Source organism: Mastigoproctus giganteus, chromosome 4 (genome assembly GCF_048544385.1).
Source record: "Mastigoproctus giganteus isolate SK-2022 chromosome 4, ASM4854438v1, whole genome shotgun sequence".
In the NCBI taxonomy this organism is placed as follows: Eukaryota; Metazoa; Arthropoda; class Arachnida; order Uropygi; family Thelyphonidae; genus Mastigoproctus; species Mastigoproctus giganteus.
The window spans coordinates 109225392-109247244 of record NC_143578.1 but is presented as its reverse complement, the minus strand read 5'-3'; the positions used below and the strand labels follow the sequence as shown (position 1 = coordinate 109247244).

General features: G+C 37.3%; 1 protein-coding gene across 3 annotated transcripts in view; it reads left to right on the top strand.

The window, feature by feature from the left end:
- LOC150086985 (peptidyl-glycine alpha-amidating monooxygenase B-like) overlaps positions 1–21853 on the top strand; it is a 627331-nt gene that overhangs the window by 285191 nt on the left and 320287 nt on the right. For 2 of the 3 annotated variants that reach the window (XM_090372878.1, XM_090372879.1), the window contains exon 10: positions 8296–8346. The exons of the other annotated variant lie outside the window; for it this stretch is intronic. In XM_090372878.1, the coding sequence (XP_090229004.1) occupies positions 8296–8346 (51 nt within the window). The remainder of the gene's footprint in view (positions 1–8295; positions 8347–21853) is intronic. 3 annotated transcript variants of the gene reach the window in all.

Sequence of the window (21853 nt, the reverse complement as noted above, 5' to 3'; positions counted from 1 at the left end):
GTTGAATCAGAGATGTAGTGTTTGTAGGCATGTAAAAAATGTTTATATGATTGTTCAAGTCTTCTAAGATCTCTGCTTGGATATCCTGGCGTGTTGTCCATAATCACAATTGCTTTGTAATATACATTGTTTGAGTAAACTGTCATCACTCAGTTTGAGTAAACTGAGTGATGATGGAGCTCATGTACATACAAGCAGATGCAATGCACAACTTTTCGGCAATGTTAAAAGAGGATTATAGCGAGTTGTGACAGCATTATATGAGATACGGGTTGTAATGTAAGAACAGTGTTATCGAGGAGCATTTCCCAAACCATATTCTTCGGTTATTAATGTACTGGCGTAGACTACTAATCAAATAGACTGCAGAACACTTTATTTTGGTGGGCTTTTGCGTGGAGAAATATGCGTAGAGGTAATAACATCTACAAAAAAGTAGCAATGTAGTAATCTCATATGCCATTCGTATGTGATTTAGCCTGGAGTACACAGGTTGAAGGAGAGAGGGAGCGAACCAATATCATAACTAAACTCTCGTTTTTTTTTTGTTTTTTTTTTTAAATTATCAGTATTTTAAAATATTGTTATTAAAATAAATGACCAAGGATTTTAGGGGGAAAAAAGGAATTTTAAAATGAGAAGCAAATACTTCTAGCATTGCAACTGTTTTGTCGATGAAAACGAACACAGTATTGTCACACTTCAAAGTGAGGATGAACAATCACAGCCATTTGTTCCCCAAAAATCTGAAGTGAAAAAACAGGAACCAACTAATAAAAGACCAAAACAAAAGTATGATGACAATTATTTGAATTTCTGCTTTACATATGTTGGAAATAAAGATGCTCCTGATGTAATAAAATATTAGCAAATATTAGTATGTAATAAAATATTAGCAAATATTAGTATGTAATAAAATATTAGCAAACAGTTCTTTGGCTTCTGCTAAACTTGTGTTTCGTAAGTGTTCCGTAAATATATTGTGCATTGTAGTGTTCCATGACTAAAAAAGTTTGGAAAATGCTGTTATAGAGAATCAGCGTAAAGTATACCATATTATAACAAGGGCCCATTTGTATTCTATAAACAGTTTTATTTTATTTTATTTTATTTTATTATATTATTTTTTTTTTGTTCCTCACAAATTTGGTTGCTCAACCTCATGCTCATTAAAGAAAAATGTTCTCCTCTTTATAAATTCTGCATATAACTTCGTTTTGATTAGTTATGCCCTCTATTAAGGACAAAACAAAGTGAGGATGAATAATCACAGCCATTTGTTCTCAGAAAATCCGAAGTGAAAAAACAGAGACAACAAAAACAAAACAAAAACATAGCAATACTTTTTTGTTTTGCAGTCATTTCTTACGTAAAGAATAAAATTCTTTGGAGAAGTTAACAATTTGATGGCCATCATTAAATTGCCATTTTTTTTACTGTAAAATTTGATTTTCAGAATATAATTTTAAGTATTTTTCACCAACCGTATGTTGAAATGACAAAATAAAACAAAAGCCAAAAGTATGATAACTTTATAATAAAGCTTACAAAAAATTACTATTTACTGTATAAAACAATTAAAATACCACGTTAAAAGCGATAGAATATCCGTAAAACAAATAATATAAAATATCATAAAATACAATAAATATACCAGGTTAAAAGCGATAAAATATCTGTAGCTTTCGAAGGCTCCACCTTCTTTCTCAACAGTACGCTTTTTACTTTACAGTGCAACTTTAAATACCCGCAGGTTCACGACACATGTTACGTGCACTGTTCTCGTGCGTGTCGGAACCGGAAGTGGCTCGGGAACGCGTCAGGTGGAATCGTTCATCCCCTCTAAGGATCACTGCCTCAAACAGGGGATGGATACACATACCCCTGTCTCTATTAATATTGTTCTCAATGGAACTAATCCGCAAGCTCTCGAGCCACTTGCGGTCCCAAAACCTATGCGCCCGGTCAATGATAACTGCTTCGTCCGGGAAGATATGGTGCTTCTTCTCCCAAAAGTGTTCAGCCATGGTGGATTTTCCATAGTCGACGTTCCTTATTGCCCTTGTGTGCTCCTCCAGACGATTCTTGAGACGCCGCTTTTTCTCCCACATAACATTCCCCACAATCCGGCCACTTAATGCTATAGACGACCCCACTTATATTTTCGTTTGAAATGGGGTCTTTCACCTGTGACACGACTGTGTGCAGCTTCCGACCAGGAAGCTGCACACAGCGCGTCTGGTAGTTTCGTAATACCCGAGCTATGCGCTCGGTTAAACCCGGATAATAGGGAATGTATGCGGTGGTTGTCGGCGTAAAAGACTCACCTCTCCTCTGTTCTCCTCTAATATATTTCTCTATGATCCTCTGGGTGTAGCCACACTTCAGGAGATCCGCCGTGATGCGCTCATACTCTTTCTTTCTTTCAGGGCGCCTCCGTAGCCAGGTGGGAAGGAGCAGCAGTGCGTAGCACACGCTTCTTGATTAGACCGGAGTTCGAGCCCGTCACCACCAAATACGGAGGATGCGGAAAGGTCAGGGAATGGCCACCGCATATCCCGGAGCAATATGGCCTTAGTTGCTAATGCTCCTAAAAACCAAATAACAAACAAACTCTTTCTTTCTATCCTCAGAGGTACTACAATGTGACTTTGCCCTGTCTATTAGTGCTCTAATCACACTATTCTTGTGTTGGTTGGCCTGAGCTGAATTATAATGTGAATATTGGCCTTTACACATGGGTTTTTTATAAACCTTGGTCTTTAGATACGGGCCTTCTCTGTAGACCAACACATCCAAGAACGGCAAAGCCCCTCCTTCTACCTCCGAGGAGAATTATATGAATGGGGAGAAGCCATTAAGAAAATTTAACACCTCATCTTCCCTCCCCTTTCGAATAATTGAGAACGTATCATCAACGTATCTCTTCCACGGATACATAGGGAGAACCATGTCACTAAATAATCTAACCTTGAGCTCCTCCATAGCCAGATTAGCTATAATCGTACTAATGGGGAGCCCATAGCTGCACCGTGAACCTGCTTATACATAGTGTCGCAAAACACCATGGTGGTGCTTGAGAGACATAATTCTATGCCCTTACAAATATCTTCCAAACTTAGTTGTGTCCTACTGCTTAAGGTGGTATCTCTCTGTAGTATTCTAAATATTTGGATTGAGAAGTTACATAGAAGTCTGTACCATATTAGAAGAGACAAAAAGTGTTTAAGCAAGATAAGTGGGAGGGTGACTTCGATGCATTTGATTTCGAAGGCCCATGTCTAAAGACCAAGGTTTATAGAAAACCCATGTGTAAAGGCCAATATTCACATTATAATTCAGCTCAGGCCAACCATCACAAGAATAGTGTGATTAGAGCACTAACAGACAGGGCAATGTCACATTGTAGTACCTCCGAGGATAGAAAGAAAGAGTATGAGCGCGTCACGGTGGATCTCCTGAAGTGTGGCTACCCACAGAGGATCATAGAGAAATATATTAGAGGAGAACAGAGGAGAGGTGAGTCTTTTATGCCGACAGCCACTGCATACATTCCCTATTATCTGGGTTTAACCGAGCGCATAGCTCGGGTATTACGAAACTTCCAGACGTGCTGTGTGCAGCTTCTAGGTCGGAAGCTGCACACAGTCGTGTCACAGGTGAAACACTCCATTTCAAACAAAATACAAGTGGGAGTCGTCTATAGCATTAAGTGCCCGGATTGTGGGGGAAACAAAGCGGCATCTCAAGGATCGTCTGGGGGAGCACACGGCAATAAGGAATGCGGACTACGGAAAATCCGCCGTGGCTGAACACTTTTGGGAGAAGCAGCACCATATCTCCCCAGACGAAGCAGTTATCATTGACCGGGTGCATAGGTTTTGGGACCGCAAGTGGCTCGAGAGCGTGCGGATTAGTTCCATTGAGGACAATATTAATAGAGACGGGCATGCGTATCCATCCCCTCTTTGAGGCATTGATCCTTAGAGGGGATGAACGATTCCACCTGATGTGCTCCCGAGCCACTTCTGGTTCTGACATGCACGAGAACAGTGCACGTGCCATCGAATCACGTGACATTTGCCGTGAATCTTCGGGTATTTAAAGTTGCACTGTAAAGTAAAAAGTGTACTGTTGAGAAAGAAGGCGGAGCCTTTGAAAGCTACAAATATTTTATCGCTTTTAACCTGGTATATTTTATTGTATTTTATATTATTTGTTTTACAGATATTCTATCGCTTTAAACTGGTATTTTAATTGTTTTATACTGCAAATAGTAATTTATTGTAAGTTTTATTATAAAGTTATCAAAATTTTGGCTTTTGCTCTTAACGAATGGCATTTGCTCTTAACGTTTTTGGCCAGAATGGAAGTGGACAATGCCTGGCCATGGAACATTCTTTAGGGAGATTAGGCCCATTTTTATCTTGATGGGACCGCATGCTATTCAGCAAATCCTATTTCACTCGCTGAAAATCACAGTCTGGTGTAGTGTGACTTCAGATTTCATCCTAGGGCCATACTTTTTCGAGGAATTGCATCCAGCAGGAGCAGCCATCTGTTCCGTTGCAGCACAAAGATATCAGTACATGCTGAGACAGTTTCATTATTCCTCAACTGCAGCAAAGAGGATACCTGCATGAACAATTTTATGCAAGATGGGGCTACTCTTCATATCACATGACCTGTCCTTCTTCGGCATCTCTTTACTGCAGAAAGAGTCATTAGTCGTTTGTTTCCCATTTGATGGTCACTACGTTCGCTTGACTTTACACTGTCTGATTTTTTTCTGTGGGATCTTAGAAATTTAGAAATTGCATTCGAGCACACTGTGCATCGCTGTGGGGAAAATAATGGAGTCACTGGTTAAAGAGGTGATACAAGACTGCAGTTATAGTTCAGACACAGCATGGGTTTGTTAATAGGAAGTCTTGTCCGACCAGTTTGATTGGATACTATGGTGGTCACAAAGGAAATGGATGCAAAAAATAATTTTCATATCATATACTTGGATTTCAGTAAAGCCTTTGATACTGTTGCACATGGAAGACTGCTGTACAAATTGGAGCGGTATGGCATTAAGGGCAAATTACTGCAATGGACAAAGGGATGGTTGAGTGGGAGATGGTAGAGACTGGTAATAAATGGACACTGCTCTATGTTGACTAATGTTATTAGCAGAGTCCCCCAGGGTTCGGTGCTGGGACCATTGTTGTTTTGTGTTTTTATCGATGAAGATATATCAGGGTTAATGTCTAAGTTAACAGATGATATAAAGGTTGGCAGGATTGTTAATGATAGTAAAGACAGTGTGCTACTGCAACAGGATCTAGAAGGGCTGTGAAGTGGCAACTGAAGTTTAACATTGGCAAATGCAAAGTACTCCATATGGGTAGCACTAACCCAAGAGAAACATACCAACTGTGTGGTACTACACTGAGGGAGGTGGAGAATGAAAAAGACTTTGGAGGTAATTGTGCAGTCAGATATGAAGTTCTCTGAGCAGTGCAGACGGTCTGCCAGAGCAGGCCATGGAGTTTTGTCAATGATAGATAGGAATTTTGCTAACAGAGACAAGTAAGTGATTATACCTTTGTATAAGGCAATGGTCAGGCCATACCTTGAGTACTGTATACACATCTGAAGACCTCATTTTAGGAAGGATGTAGAGTTGCTAGAACGAGTATAGAGAAGGGCAACAAGATTAGTGAGAGGAATAAAAGGGGTGCGCTTATGAAAAAAGGCCTAAGTCCTGTAAGTTGCAGCATCAGGAGACTAGGTGAGGTGACCTGTTCAAGGTGTATAAGGCCTTGAATGGTTTGAGCAGGCTCAATTCTGACGGGATACTTCCACTTCCTCAAATTAAGAACTTGAGGGGGCATAGATCCAAATTGAGGGAAGACAGTTGTAGAATAGATGTGCGGAAATTTACCTTGAGACAACTGGTAGTTGATTGCTGGAACAGACTTCCATCTGTTGTTGTGGAAGTGATAGCTTAAATAAATTTAAGGCTGAACTAGACAAATATTTGGAGTGACCTGATGGTCACCCATCAGGTCACTCCAAATATTTGTCTAGTTCAGCCTTTTTTATTTTATTTTATTTTATTTTTATTTTTATTAATGGGAAGGCCTTTTTTTTATTTTTATTTTATTTTTTTGGCTGATGCTGTATAAGCTTGCTTTCTTGCATCATATGCTTCTACTAATGCTAATGCTTCCCGAGACTAGCCCTATCTCCGTAAGAGAGAAAACAGAGCTGAACAGGATGCGAAAGAGAGTGTTCACATACACATGGGTTCTCAGATTAGATCCTCAATAAATACAAATTTAGCCAGGCAGAAGGCTTCATATAGTGAGTGCCATGGCACTGGTCAAATCCCAGTCTATCATGGTATTACAGAGGAAATAGCAAGAATATTAAAGCAGGATGACATACTATGATAGTTAAGAGATTGGAAGCTTTATTTCCAGCAAATTCCCCAACTGGTGGGATGATTTACAAGATTAATTGTATGTAATGTAAATGCAAGTTACATTGGCAAGGCAAAGAGGTACTTGAAGGACTATCTGGAAAACCATGTGGACAGAGATTTTAGTTCAGCCATTGCCACTGAATTTGCAAAGCAGCCAATGACAGTATGGTTTTTTGTACTTGATATTGTGATTTTTAAAGTATGGTTCTTTTCTTTTGATATCATTGTTTTTAAGGCACGGTTTTTCAAGGTATGTTTTTTCATTTATTGTGATATTGTTGTAGTAGTGGTGCTGAAACAGTCTGTCATAGCACTGTCTGATAAGGTGGCACATGAACTCTGGTCATCAGTTTATTTAAAAGAAGTGCAAAAACTCATCAAAAAGTTGAGGACTGTCATATGACTGTATTCTTTTCCTATGCATTTCTTATTTAAACAGGCTGAAAAGTACAGGACTAATCTTAGTCTTGTGCTGGAAAGCACACAACTAAGATTAGTCTTGTGCTTTCTAATTAGTCTTGTGATTAGTCTACGGATTGAGCTTAGCTAGTATTTGCACAGTAAGCACAAATAACATCTAAGCCGAATAGCATTTATTGCAATGATGAGATCCATCACTGTAAAATTTCATCCATTTTTCCTGCTTGGCCTAGATCAGATGTCAGCTCTTTGAACATGCAACTGCGACTTTTAGCCCACATATATGACAAGCTGTGTATTTCCGTAAGCAAATATTTTAAAACATGAACTATATTAAAAACAAGTAATATAAAAAAAAAATGTTTAAAATCAATTCCTACTTAAGTCAACAAAGAAAAATTTTATTTTAGTTACTTTTTATTAAATAATTACAATTAATATAAATATGTATATACATATGACAGAATCACAATATTAGTGGCAAAATAGAAAGCGAATTTCCTTGCAATTTTCCATTTTCCTTTCTTTATATGGTGTTGGACTATTATTTTTATTCACATGTTTCATTTTCCATTTTGTTCCCTCCTTGACTCAGACTAGAACCCAGAATGAGAATCTGAAAAAGAAATTTTTTTCCAGCGATCTACACGCTTCGCCACTGACGGTATTTATTCCTAAATTTATATCCTGCTAAATATTTTATATAAGAGAAATTTTTTTCTCCCATATAAAACTAAAATTAATTAATTAAATTTAAATAATGAATTAATATTTGGAAAAACTGTATTAACATCAAGTGTCATCCACTACAAGTTTAAAAAAATTTATTTGAACTTGAGTGGATGAATAAAAAGTATTTTATTAACGATTGAAAATTTGAACAAGATATATAAATATATATAGGGAGAGTGTGAACTAATAGTAGGAATTGAATAAATCAAGAAACCGTTTGAACATTGCGAGTTTCTCAGCATGTTTAAAGATGAAAATTACGGCATACTCCCCTGATGTTGAGAGACGCGCTCAAGACGTTTAGCGGCAAAAGTCATATTAATTCGTACCTAATTGGATGTTTGTTACGTTTTTCCAATATTAATAAATAATATTTCAAAAAAAATATTTTTTTTTTGATAAAACATCTTTCCATTCTGTTCCATTTCTTAAAAATCTCCCTCCCTCTGCTCATCCCAGTTTGCGCTGAGGTGTGGCCCTTCAGATTCTTTTTTTTTTTTTTTTTTTTTTTATTAAATCAAAAATGGCTCTTCACTCAAAAAAGGATGCTGACCCCTGGCCTAGATCATGGGTCAATATTAACTATCAATAAATATGAACTTGATTATTTAATTATTTAAGTTAAATATGAAAGTTCATATTTTAAATGAAGTGTTTTTGGTTTCTAGGCATTTTACCCTATGAAGAGCCAGCATGTTATAAGAAATAATGATATTATGGTAAGTTTAACAAACTTTATATTTATTAAGAAATTTAGCTAGTTTGATTTTACAGTCATATATTTTTATATTACACATTTTATGTATATATGTTACACCCAGATTGTGAAATTAACCAGTTCATGAAATGGGAAAACATTTTACCATTTCATAAACTGGTCAGGAGGCTGTGAAAAAAGTAAACAAACCCTTAGCCATAATTATAAGAGCATCCTTGGATTCAGAGAAGATCTCTGTGGACTAAGGATGCACGAAAGTAACCTCAATTCACAAAGGGGGGTCAAAGGGTGACACAAGTAATTACAGACCTGTTAGTTTTTCTGTTACAGGCAAATAATGGAGGGGAAATCTTGTTTGACCCATTTGTTTGGATACTATGATGTTATCACAAAGGAACTGGATGCAAAAAATAACTTTGATATCATATACTTGGATTTCAAGAATTCTTTTGATACTGTTGCACATAAAAGACTGCTGTAAAATTGGAGAAGTGTGTCATTAAGGGTAATTTGCTGCTATGGATAAATAGCAGCAAATTGAAAAATCAGTGGATATTTCTCTTTGTGAATTAATGTTATTAGCAAATTTATTCAGGGTTCAGTGTAGTGCCTGCTGTTATTTTCTGTATTTGTCAGTGATATTGATGAAAGCATATAAGGCTTCATGTCCAGGTTTGCAGATGTTATGCAAGTTGGCAGGGTCATTAATGACAGTACGCTACTGCAACAGGATCTAGAAAAGTTAGGCACATGGGCTGGGAAATGGCAATTAAAGTTTAACATTTGATAAATGTAAAGTATTATATATCAGTAACCCCAGAGTAATGTACCAACTCTGTGGTACTGCACTCAGGATAGTGGAACATGAAAAAGACCTTGGGATAATTGCGCAATCAGATATAAAGTTCTCTGAGGAATGTAGACAGGCTGCCAAGATAGCTAATGGGGTTTTGTCATTAATATACAGGAATTTTATTAGCAAGGATAAGGAGCTGATTATCCCATTGTATATGGCAGTAGTCAGCCACATCTTGAGTACAGGTGACCCCCCCCCCCGCTTAACGCTGATAATGCGTTCCCGAAAAAAAGAGTGCTAAGTGAATCTGCGCCAAGCAAGCGCATAAGGTAACGTATGTATTTGTGAGTTGCGGTTGGTGCCATAGGATATTTCCTAATCATTAATAAACGGTAGTGAAAAGATGCACAAATATCGGTCAAAATATTTAATATTCAAATATTTGTACATATAAAATATTCTGCATTACATATGTATATAATTATATGGTAATAATTTATGTATCAAAATTATACTTAAAATTCCAATTAAAATCATGAATTTAATCGATCTAAATTGATTTAATTTAATTGATGAATTTAATTATGAAAAATGTGTCGATTTTGGGTTGAACTTTGGCCCTCTTTCAAATAAACTAAAAGGAGTATTAATTTTAAATCCCCTGCAGTTTAATTACCACCCAACAATAAAGTCAACCGATCCTTCGCCGCTTTGAAACTTGGCATGTTTTTTTCTTTCAATATGAAACTTCTTTTAGGCATTCGTTTCCACAAAAGTCCTGCTTCGTCTATGTTATAAACTTGTTCAGAAGTATAACACACAATACCCCTCTTCAATAATTTTAACAAGTTCTTTTTTGAAAGTTTTGGGCTCCTTGATCTGCACTTGCGGCTTCTCCCTGAATTTTAAATCTATTCAACCAGCCCTTACTAGTTTTAATGGTTCCAATTTTTTTTTTTTTTAGGTGAGTTTTCTTCAGATCATCATATAGGCTAATCTTTCTCTCTTTTTTATTATTTATAATATTTAACTTAACTGAATTCTGAATTGGATATTATCTTCGATAAAATTAGTTAGTCTTTCCATTTCAATCCCAATGGCCGGCCTAGTCCTAGTTGCTTGCAGTGTTACAGCTATCTTTTCTGCTGCTAAAATTGATTCTTTATTTTTTCATAATTGTTCTTACAGTTAAACTTGCAAGTCATAAATTATGGCACACATCCGCTTGTCTTTGACCGGATCGATTCGCTTCAAAATGTGTAATTTAATTTTCAAATTCAGCAGTATTTTTCTTACATTTATAGTCTTCGTACTGCACCCAGACGTTGCTGCTTTTTCATTCTTATTGGCCATTATTAACTCTTTGAAAATGTGACTGCATTGGTTGCATTAATTATGATACAATGTTCAAGTAAACTGTCCGTTACGCACGATGTCTAATACTGAGTGATGACTAGACTTCGGATAAATGCATATAACGCAAATATTACAACAAATGTACGTGATCATTTTTTAAAATGTTGATCTTGGAACTACGTAACAAGTCACTGTACTGCAATTAAATTAGCTCTCGAGAGAATTTCACTGAGCATGGGAATATTTCTCAAATCGGCATGGGAAACGTTTTAACCGTATTTTTATATTCATTTTCAAGCTATCGACTCCATCAAATGAAGCGATTTCATTAAATATGCCAAAGATGCAATCTGTAAAAGAGTGTTATAGTGATCTGTGACAGCGTTATAGTCAGATATGGGTTATAATATAAGAACAGCGTTATTGCGAATCGGCATAAAGCGAACCAAGTAATAGCGGGGGCCTGCTGTACTGCATACAGGTCTGCTGGATCAAGTACATAGAAGGGTAACGAGATTGGTGAGCAGAACAAAGGGGGTGCTCTTACCAAGAAAGGCTTTAGCAAATTGCAGCACCTTGAGACTAGGCATCTACAAAGTGATCCGAAATGGCGTTTTGTCAATGATATACAGGAATTTTATTAGCAAGGATAAGGAGCTGATTATCCCATTGTATAAGGAAGTAGTCAGCCACATCTTGAGTAATGCATACAGGTCTGGAGGCCTCATTCTAGGAAGAATGAGGGTGCTGGATCAAGTACATAGAAGGGCAACGAGATTGGTGAGCAGAACAAAGGGAGTTCTCTTACCAAGAAAGGCTTTAGCAAATTGCAGCATCTTGAGACTAGGCATCTACAAAGTGATCTGATGGAGATATTTAAGGCTTTGAATGGATTGAGCAAGCTCAGTGCTGAAGGATATTGCCCTTGCTCAGACTACATACGAGGGGGCACAAAATCGATTGAAGAAAGATGGTTGCAAAATAGATGTGCAAAAGTTTGGCTTTAACCAGCGTGTGGTTGACTGCTAGAACAAAGTGCCATCTGATGTCGTGAAAGTTGATAGCTTAAATAAATTCAAAGAAAAACTAGATGAACTATTTGGAGGGAATGAAACGGTGGAGTTTTTCTTTTTTGGGTGATGCTCTATAAGCCTGCTTTCTTGTGTCATATGCCACTTCTAATACTAATGCTAATACTAAAAGTTGTTTAGTTTTATAAAATATTAAATAAAATAAAACATGTCATAAAATGGAATGGCCTTAAGTATTCTCAGAGAGAAAACTCTCCAAGGACACCAATGTGTTGCAATGTTATAATAATTATCACAGGTTATAGTAATGTTGTTTAGTTATAAAATATCAAATAACATCAAATTCTGAATCATATGTTATTGGGCTTAATCTTTAATATATATGGTTTCCATTTAGATTAGTGTGTAAGTCTAGTTTAAAAAAATGGTTACCTTTAGTTTATTCGGCTATTAGGGAGAGATTCAAGCAGGGGGGAAAAATGGTTATCTTTAAAATATGAGGTGCAATCCCATGAATCTTTGCATGAATCTGTGTCCCTAATCTCTAGTGTATAGTGTTGTCTATGGCCACAATATTTTGCTTGAATCCATCTCAAATTAGTGCTGTATACTAAACAAACCTTTTTTGACTGAAAAAAAAAAAATGGAATCTGTTAAAATATGATGCTTCTATAATCTTCAGTACACAGCCTTTCATACATTCAGTTATACATTCCATAATTTTACCCAGAACAAAAGTTAAACTAACAGGTCTGTAATTACTTATGTTGCCCTTTAATCTTTCTTTGTCAATTACGAATACGTTTCCACATATCCAATCCGTGGGGATCTCCCCGGAGTCCAAGGATGCTCTCATAATTATGGCTAAGGGTTTGTGTCCTTTGCTACCTCCTTTAATATAACTGGATAGATCTCATCCACCCCAGGTGCCTTTCTTATGTTTAACTTCAACAGTTTCTCCTCCACTTTGCTCCCTGTTTTAGAGTTAGCATTAGTAGAGGCATTTGATGCAAGAAAGCAAGCTTATGCAGCATCAGCCAAAAAAAAAAAAATAATAAAAAATAACCACTTCCACTTCACCCCTCTGTTCATTCGAAATACCTGTCCATCTGAGCCTTAAACTTATTTAGGCTATCAACTTCCACGACAACGGATGGAAGTCTGTTCCACCAACCAATCACCCACTGGCTAAAGGCAAATTTCCACACATCCATCCTACATCTGTCTTTCCTCAATTTGAATTTTTGCCTCTCAGGTGATTATTATGAGCAAGAGGAAGAATCCCATCAGCATTGAGCATGCTCAAACCATTCAAGGCTTTATACACCTCTATCAGATCACCTCACTGGTGCCTAGTCTCCAGACACTGTAATTTGCAACACTTAAGCTTTCTTCGTAAGAGAACCCCTTTGTTCCATTCACCAATCTTGTTGCCCTTCTCTGTACTCGTTCCAGCATCTCTACATCCTTCTTGAAATGAGGCCTCCAGACCTGTATACAGTACTCTAGGTGTGGCCTGACCATTGCCTTATACAAGGGAATAATCACCGCCTTATCCCTGCTAGAAAAATTCCTATATATCATCGACAATACACCATGAGCTACTCTTGCAGCCCGTCTGCACTGCTCAGAAAACTTCATATCTACCTGCACAACGACCCCCAGATCCCTTTCATTCTCTACCACTGTCAGTGTAGTACCACAGAGTTGATACTTTGCTCTGGGGTTGCTGTTTCCCATATGTAGTACTTTACATTTGACAATGTTAAACTTCATTTGCCACCTCTCAGCCCATCTGCTCAGCCTTTCCAGATCCTGTTGCAGTAGAGGAGTGTCCTTGACAACCCTGCCAACCTTCGTATCGTCTGCAAACTTGGACATTAAGCTTGATATACCATCATCAATATCATTTATAAATACAGAAAACAATAATGGACCCAATACTGAACCTTGAGGGACTCCACTAATAACATTAGTCCACGATGAGCAGTGTCCATTGATTACCACTCTGTCTTCTCCCCCTCAACCACCCCTTTATCCATAGCAGCAATTTGCCTCCAGTGCCACACTGCTCCAATTTGTGCAGCAGTCTTCCATGTGCAACAGTATCAAAAGCCTTTCTAAGATTCAAGTATATAATATCAAAGTTATTCCCTGCATCCAGTTCTTTTGTGACTGCATCATAGTATCCAATCAAATTGGTCAGGCAAGACTTCCCCTTAACAAAAGACATCCCTTGCTGTGTCTGAGCTATAACTGAAGTCTTGTCTAGATGATCCTGCAGTGCTTCTTTAACCAGTGCCTCCATTAATTTTCCGGGAATAGAAGTTAAACTAACAGGTCTATAATTACTTGTGTCAGCCTTTGATCCTCCTTTGTGAATTGGGGTCACATTTGCACATCTCCAGTCCATGGGTACTTCCCCTGAGTCCAAGGAAGCTCTCATAATTATGGCTAAGGGTTTGCTTACTTCCTTTGCTGCCTCCTTTAATATAACTGGATAGATCCCATCCACTCCAGGTGCCTTTGTTGTATTTATCTTCAACAATTTCTCCTCCACTTTACTCTCAGTTATTACATGATTCTCTAGCTTACTGCCAGAGTTGAACACACCTCTGGCATTCCCCTCGCTGAATAACTCCTCATGTGTGAATGTAGATTCAAAATATTAATTTATTTTGTTAGCTACCTGAGCAGGATCATCAACAGTTGAACCATCGATATCAAGTGGACCAATCTGATTCATCCCCTTCCTTCTAGAGTTTACATAAGTAAAGAACTCTTTGCTGTTTTTCTTTGCATCCCTTGCCAAAGATTTCTCGTAATCTGCCTTCGCCTGCCTAACCTCCTTTGTAACTTGGTTACAGATCAACTTGTATCTATCATAGGCTTCTGTGTCACGTGTTAATTTGTATGTATCCCATGCATTTTTCTTCTCTGCCATATGTCTCATTAGTTCATCTGACATCCACTTAGGCCTAAACCTTGAACAATATTACTTAGTTGGTATGTAAAGCCTAGTGGCTTCCAAGATAAGTTCTTTGAATGCTTCAAATTTTGAATTTGCTGTTGGTAACATCATCAGTTGGTGGCACTGTATAGAATTTAAATACTGTCTCAGTCCATCGTAGCCGCCTTTACGAAAGCAATAACCCTTCCCTTTACCCCTAATGGTAGTTACCTCTTTGAGTAAATCACACTTCAGCACACTGTGATCACTGCCACCTAGTGGTTCATTTACCTGCAGATTCTTAATGCATGAAGAATCACTACTGATAATCAAATCAAGAGTATTACTCCCTCTAGTTGCCTCCCGAACATGCCGATGTAGAAAACAATCATCCAATAAATCCACAAAAGCCTTGCTAGTGTGTGAGTGACCAGCCCCCAAATTCCAGTCAATATCTGGGAAATTAAAATCCCCCATTATAAAACTCTCTGATTTACTGGCCCACTCTATTTCCCTGTACAGTTTCTTATTATACTCATCAGAGTCATTAGGCCTATAGCACACTCCTACTCTCAATTGTGATCTCCCAATGCTTATGTCACACTAAACTGTCTCGACACTGCACTGTCCAGCAATGTCGACTGGCTTCACTTCCTTGGATTTTATGTATTTTTTAACTAATAGCATAACCCCCTCCTCCCTGTCTATCCCTTCTGTAGACATTGTACTCCCCAAATTCCAGTTCTGCATTCCTTATATCTGTGTGACACCACGTCTCTGAAATCCCCACAATATCTGCCTTTGATGTTTTGAGAAATACCTCAAATTCATCAAATTTATTTACTAATCTCCTACCATTGGTGTACATGCAAGTATACATGCACCTGTTCTTTTCTTAGCTACCCTAACACAACCTATGTGTTTATTTGTACCCCAGCGATTCCCAGCAGTCTGTGAAATATCCTGCATCTTATTTTCCAGGCTGCGGCTCATTCCATTAGAAGCAGTGCAAGAATCACTTTCACCTCTGCCAGTGGCTACTGTTAATCTATTAGTCCTTGTATCCCCCCCAATCTAGCAGTTTTCCGACCCACCTAACACTGCCTCGATAGCATCAGCAAACATTCTTGCACCCTTTCTATTTAAGTGTATCCCATCCCTGTAGAAGCAGTCTCTCCTGTTAACAAGTACAGACCAGGCTGAAAAAAATCTACCCCTTGAGCCTTGCACAATCTTTCCAGGGCCGAATTGATTGACAGGGCTCTCATCATATACTCCCTCTTATCGTGTCTGGGCAGAATTGCAGACACTTTCAAATTCAACCCTTTCAAAATTGTGGTCACGTTTAACACTGTTCAGCAGTATTTCATCTTCATTTGGATGTTCTGCTGTGATTTATGTAAACATAACCATCCAGTGTTATTTCATTTTCAATGTTTCTGGACGATTCTAATGTTCAAAAGTTTTTCAGTTGTGAAAGGAGCAGTTCATCTTGTTCGTCCTGTCATTGTTCGACTTCTGTATTCAATGGAAATCCCGCTTTCAAAAAACAATTTTGAATAGTATATTTCTTGACATCGTTTGTCCAAACTTTTGCCCGTTCAGAGATGCAATCTCCAAGGTTAATTGTAACCTCCAAGTTTTTATTTTCTGATAACGCATTGACAATCTTCATTATTATTCTCTTTTGATAATGCCTTGGTCCATTGGCTGGAGTTTTGACATTACGTTTTGTGGTAAAAACAACAATTCACACTTAAGTTTGGCAGAATGTGCCGGACAGTTGTCAGTTACCAAACGATTTTCCTTTTTTCTTTTGTTATATGCTTGTCTCATTTTAATATCCATTCTTTAAAAATATCACTTGTCATCCATGCTTTTTTATTTAAAGGTGTAGTCAACTTCCAAAGATTTTGTGCCTCTAAAACATCTTGGGTTTTTTTGATATTCCGATGACTAAAAGTCTTAATTTTTCAGTTCCTGTCATATTTGCTCCAACTAGCACAGTGATTCTTTCTTTGCTTTGTTTTCCGCCAAAACATTTATCATCCTTAAAAGCAAGTGTTCTATTCGGTAAACATTTAAAGAATAAACCCATTTCGTCAGCATTAAAACCATCCTTACGCTCATATTCTTCCAAAATGTTCTTTAAGGTATTGTTCCTGCAACTGTTGCAATCTTCTTCGCTTACATTAACACTTTCTCTACAAATAACCTTTTCCACAATTCTGTGGCACTTCTTAAATTTATCTAGCCACCCAGTGCTCGCATTAAATTCTGTATGTCCAAGGCACTGTGCAAATTTCAGAGCTTGTTGCTTAATTATTAGGCCCAATATTGGGATATTCTTTTCACGTATCATCTGCACCCATTTTAGAACAACTTTATCAACATCTTCGTATATACACAACTTAATTCGCTTCTTGTCTGCTCCTCCATCAATTGCATTTAAAATTGATTCTCGATTTTTTGAAAATCGTAGATAAACTGCTTGCAGATATGCCATATTTCTCTGCAACATCTTTTTTCTTAAAACCCTGGCCAATATCATAACAATCTTTGCTTTATCATTAATACTTAAACACTTTCTCTTCGTTGTTTTCGCAATTGTAAAAATTACTGGACTGCAGCTCTTGCCGATACATACACTGCAAACTTCGCTGCGCTGGCCATATAGTGAATTGTCAGTACCGCCTACTCAATGACGTTCGCTTGCCAATTCAACAGTATCATTCCCTTTGAAGGAATATACGACTTTATGAATTTCTTTTATTCTGCTTTCATTCATATATACACGAAAGAAAATTTATGATTAATGTATGCTCTATGTTACTTTTCAGGGGAAAAAAAATAAATACAAGAGCATATAGCCTATATGCTCTTGTCTAGAATCAATCTGGAATGATTGATGATGAACGAATTAAAAAAAAAAAAAAAAAAAAAATCATGAAAACCATCTACTGGGAGTCCAGTTAGATGAGAACGGACATATCATATAATGATTGACATGAAGGTCACGTGGTACAATTGAGGTGAGAAGCGAATGTCACTCAGTAGGCGTTACTAAAAACCGACAATGGTAGCATTCTATGTATTGCCGCCGCAGCATGCTAAAGGTTTACTGCAGCGAATTTCATTTTCCCCTGAGCCAACGTCAATTTACAAATCTACCCTATTTATTGTAAAGTTTACGACCACTTTTAAGAAAACCCATTTGGTTTAATAACTGTAACAAAAATGAAACAAAGACCCTCCTACGGGCCACAAGTGTTCACTAAAAGGATGATTATTTAATTCCAGATGCTAATGCGCAATTTCGGAAGGAAGGAGGCAGTATATTTGAGCGGCTGTTTAGCAGTAAATGCTTGAAAATCTTCAAAAATGCTTTTACTAATTTTTTTAAAAATTCGTTATAGAGAGAGTAATACTTCGTTATATGGGGTTAATTTTACATGTAATTTCGTTTCAAGGTGCAATGTTTTGCGAAAAAATTGGTAATATAGAGAAATTCGTTAAATAGAAGTTCGTAATAGAGACGTTCCACTGTATTTTGATGTTACTATTGTTGGTTGGTGTAGTTTTTTGTATCCTATGCTTAGCTTGTACCCTAATTCAATTTATTGGGAATGAATCTGATTGGTCCACTTGACATCGATGGTTCGACTTTTGATGATCCTGCTCAGATAGCAAACAAACTGAATGAGTATTTTGCATCTACATTCACACGTGAGGAATTAATAAGGTTTGAAAACGGCAGAAGGTTATCAAATTGTAGCAGGATACTTAATGATTTTGTAATAACTGAGAGCAAAGTGGAAGAGAAATTGTTGAAGTTAAATGTAAGAAAAGCACCTGGGGTGGATGGGATCTATCCAGTTATATTAAAGAAGGCGGCAAAGCAACTAAGCAAACCCTTAGCCATAATTATGAGAGCATCCTTGGACTCGGGAGATTCCCACAGACTGGAGATGTGCAAATGTATCCCCAATTCACAAAGGGGGGATCGAAGGGTTACACAAGTAATTACAGACCAGTTAGTTTAACTTCTGTTCCGGGTAAAATAATGGAGTCGCTGGTTAAAGATGCATTGCAGGATCATCTAGACAAGACTGCAGCAATAATTCAGACACAGCATGGGTTTGTTAAGGGAAAGTCTTGTCTGACAAATTTGATAGGATATTATGATGTGGTTACAAAGGAACTGGATGCAAAAAATAATTTTGATATCATATATTTGGATTTCAGAAAAGCTTTTGACACTGTTGCGCATGGAAGACTATTGTACAAATTGGAGCAGAATGGTATTAAGGGTAAGTTGCTACAATGGATAAAAGGATGGTTAAGTGGGAGAAGACAGAGGGTGGTAATCAATGGGTGCTGCTCTTCTTGGACTAAGGTTATTAGTGGAGTCCCACAGGGTTCAGTGTTGGGTCCACTGTTGTTTTGTATATTTATCAATGATATTGATGAAGGTATATCAGGCTTAGTGTCGAAGTTTGCAGATGATACAAAGGTTGGCAGGGTTGTTAATGACAGTAATGGCAGTGTGCTACTGAACAGGATCTAGATATTTTGGGCAGATGGGCTAAGAAGTGGCAACTGAAGTTTAACCTTGACAAATGCAAAGTACTGCATATGGGTAGAAGTAACCCCAGAGAAACGTACCAACCGTGTGGTACTACACTTAAGGTGGTAGAAAATGAAAAAGACCTGGGAGTAATTGTGCAGGCAGATATGAAGTTTTCTGAGCAATGCAGACAGGCTGCCAGGGCAGGTCATGTGGTTTTGTCAATGATATATAGGAATTTTGCTAGCACGGAAAAGGAGATGATTATCCCTCTGTATAAGGCAATGGTCAGGCCACACCTTGAGTACTGCGTACAGGTCTGGAGGCCTCATTTTAGAAAGGATGTAGATTTACTTGAGCGTGTACAGAGAAGGGCAACAAGATTGGTGAGGGGAAGGAAGGGGATCCTCTTACCAAGACAGGCTTAAGTTCTGCAAATTGCAGTGGCTGGAGACTAGGCACCTACGCGGTGATCTGATTGAGGTATATAAGGCCTTGAATGGGTTGAGCACGCTGAATTCTGATGGGATCCTTCCACTTGTTCAGATTACGAATCTAAGGGGGCATAAATTCAAATTACGAAAGGACAGATGTAGAATAGATGTGCGGAAATTTGCCTTTAGCCAGCGGGTGGTTAATTGCTGGAACAAACTTCCATCTGTCGTTGTGGAGGTTGATAGGTTGAATAAATTTAAGGAGGAACTGGACAGGCATTTGGAGGGAATGGTGTGCTTTTTTTTTTTTTTTTTGGCTGATGCTGCATAAGCTCATACATTTGCTTTCTTGCATCACATGCCACTACTACTACTACTACTATTGTAGCAAGGGAGTAACCTCTGTTTAAGAATCTGTTGGTTAATATCTGTATTTCTGAGACTAAAGCAGATTCTGTCATTGAATATCTATAGGCATTGAGAAATTGATTAAAGATAATAGACCTTTGGTAGGTGAACAGATGATAGCAGTTATAATGCAGATGCATACCAGTGTTTGTTGGTTTATGATAGATGTTAAATTGGATTTTATTCCAGTCCCAAGTAATCATGAAATTTATAAAATTTATTGACAGTATCCGTATTATCCCTTTCCAATGTAAAAATGAGTCTAGGATGAATATTATGAAATTTATATAAAATGTCTTGGATAGTGCTACTATCAGTAATAACAAGAATATCGTCTAAATACCTCCGATAGTATGAGATACAGAGTAGAAAAGGTATCAAATGTATATGCTCAATCGTTGAGAGCCTCTGATATTAAGCCACGTAGACTTATGCAAACAAAAAAATTGTTTGCATACTTTGTCTCTAAAAGTGATATAGTTGGCTTCAACTAAGAGTTTAATTAAGTGAAAAATTCCTTCAATAGGAAGCTTCTTATAATTAATCGGTAGAGAGTTTTTATTTAACACATATCCCAAAGAATATCTAATCTGTATTCAATGTTTAGATTCGTATATGAAGAAGTAACATCCAGTGAGAAGAAATTAACAGTATCACAGAGTCTACAGTCCTTAAGGTTATTAAATAATGTATTGTTGTTTTTATCCCAAATTGTATTGCTTGTCTAAAGGGTTTTATAATACTGTATACATATGTGGCTAAAGAGGAAAATGCTGAGTTTCTGTAAGAAACAATGGGGAAGATGTTTAGATTAGATTGCAAGAAGTTTTATTTTAGCCAGTTAGTTATAAATTACTGGAATAAATTACCTACATGAGTTGTAGAGGCTGACAGTTTGGGGAAATTCAAACGTCAGCTGAATAATTATCTACGGGAGAAGGGAAATGCATAGGTTGTTTATTTAATTTTCTATTATTAATTATTATTATTTTTTTAATTTTCATCTTATTTTTAATATTTTATTATTATTATTGTTTTTTTTTTTTTTTTTTTTTTTTGGCTGGTGCAGCATAAGCCACGGGCTTCCTTGCACCATGTGGCCATTGTCAATACTAATATCACTGATAAATATACAGAACAACAATGGGCCCAACACCAAACTCCAAGGGACTCAAAAACTTTAATCCACGAAGAGCACTTTCCATTGATAATCACTCTGTCTTCTCCCACTCATCCAATCCTTTATCCAAAACACCAACTTGCACTTAGTGCCATACTGCTCCCATTTGTATAGCAGTGTTTCATGTGCATGAGTATCAAAAGCTGTCCTGAAATTGAAGTATATGATATCAAAATTATTTTTTTGCATATAGTTCCTTTATCACCATATCATCGTATCCAATCAAATTGGTCAAACAAAATTTCCACTAAAAATACCCATGTTGTTTGAAGTATAATTGCGGCCTTGTCCAGATGATCTTGCATAACTTTTTTCCAGTGACTCCATTATTTTCCCTATTAGTTTAACACAATTTAAACTAACAGCGCTATAATTACTCGTGTCACCATTTGATACCCTTTGTGAATTGTGGATAAGTTCACATATGTCCAATCCATAGTGACGTCTCCTGTATCCAAGGATGCTCTCATAATTATGGCTAAGGGTTTGCAAAGTTCCTTTACCGTCTTCCTTAATATAATTGGATAGATCTCATCCACACCAGGTGAATTTCTTATGTTTAACTTGAAGAATTTCTCTTCCACTTTCCTCTCAGTTGTTACAAAATCATTTAGCTCCCTGTTAGGGTCTGATAAAATTCTGGCATACCCTTCACTAAAGAATTCCTTGTGTGAATGTAGATGCAAAATACTCATTCAGTTTGTGAGCAACCTGACCAGGATCATCCACAGTCGAACCATCGATATCAAGTGGCCCATTTGATTCATCCCTTTCCTTCTAGTGTTT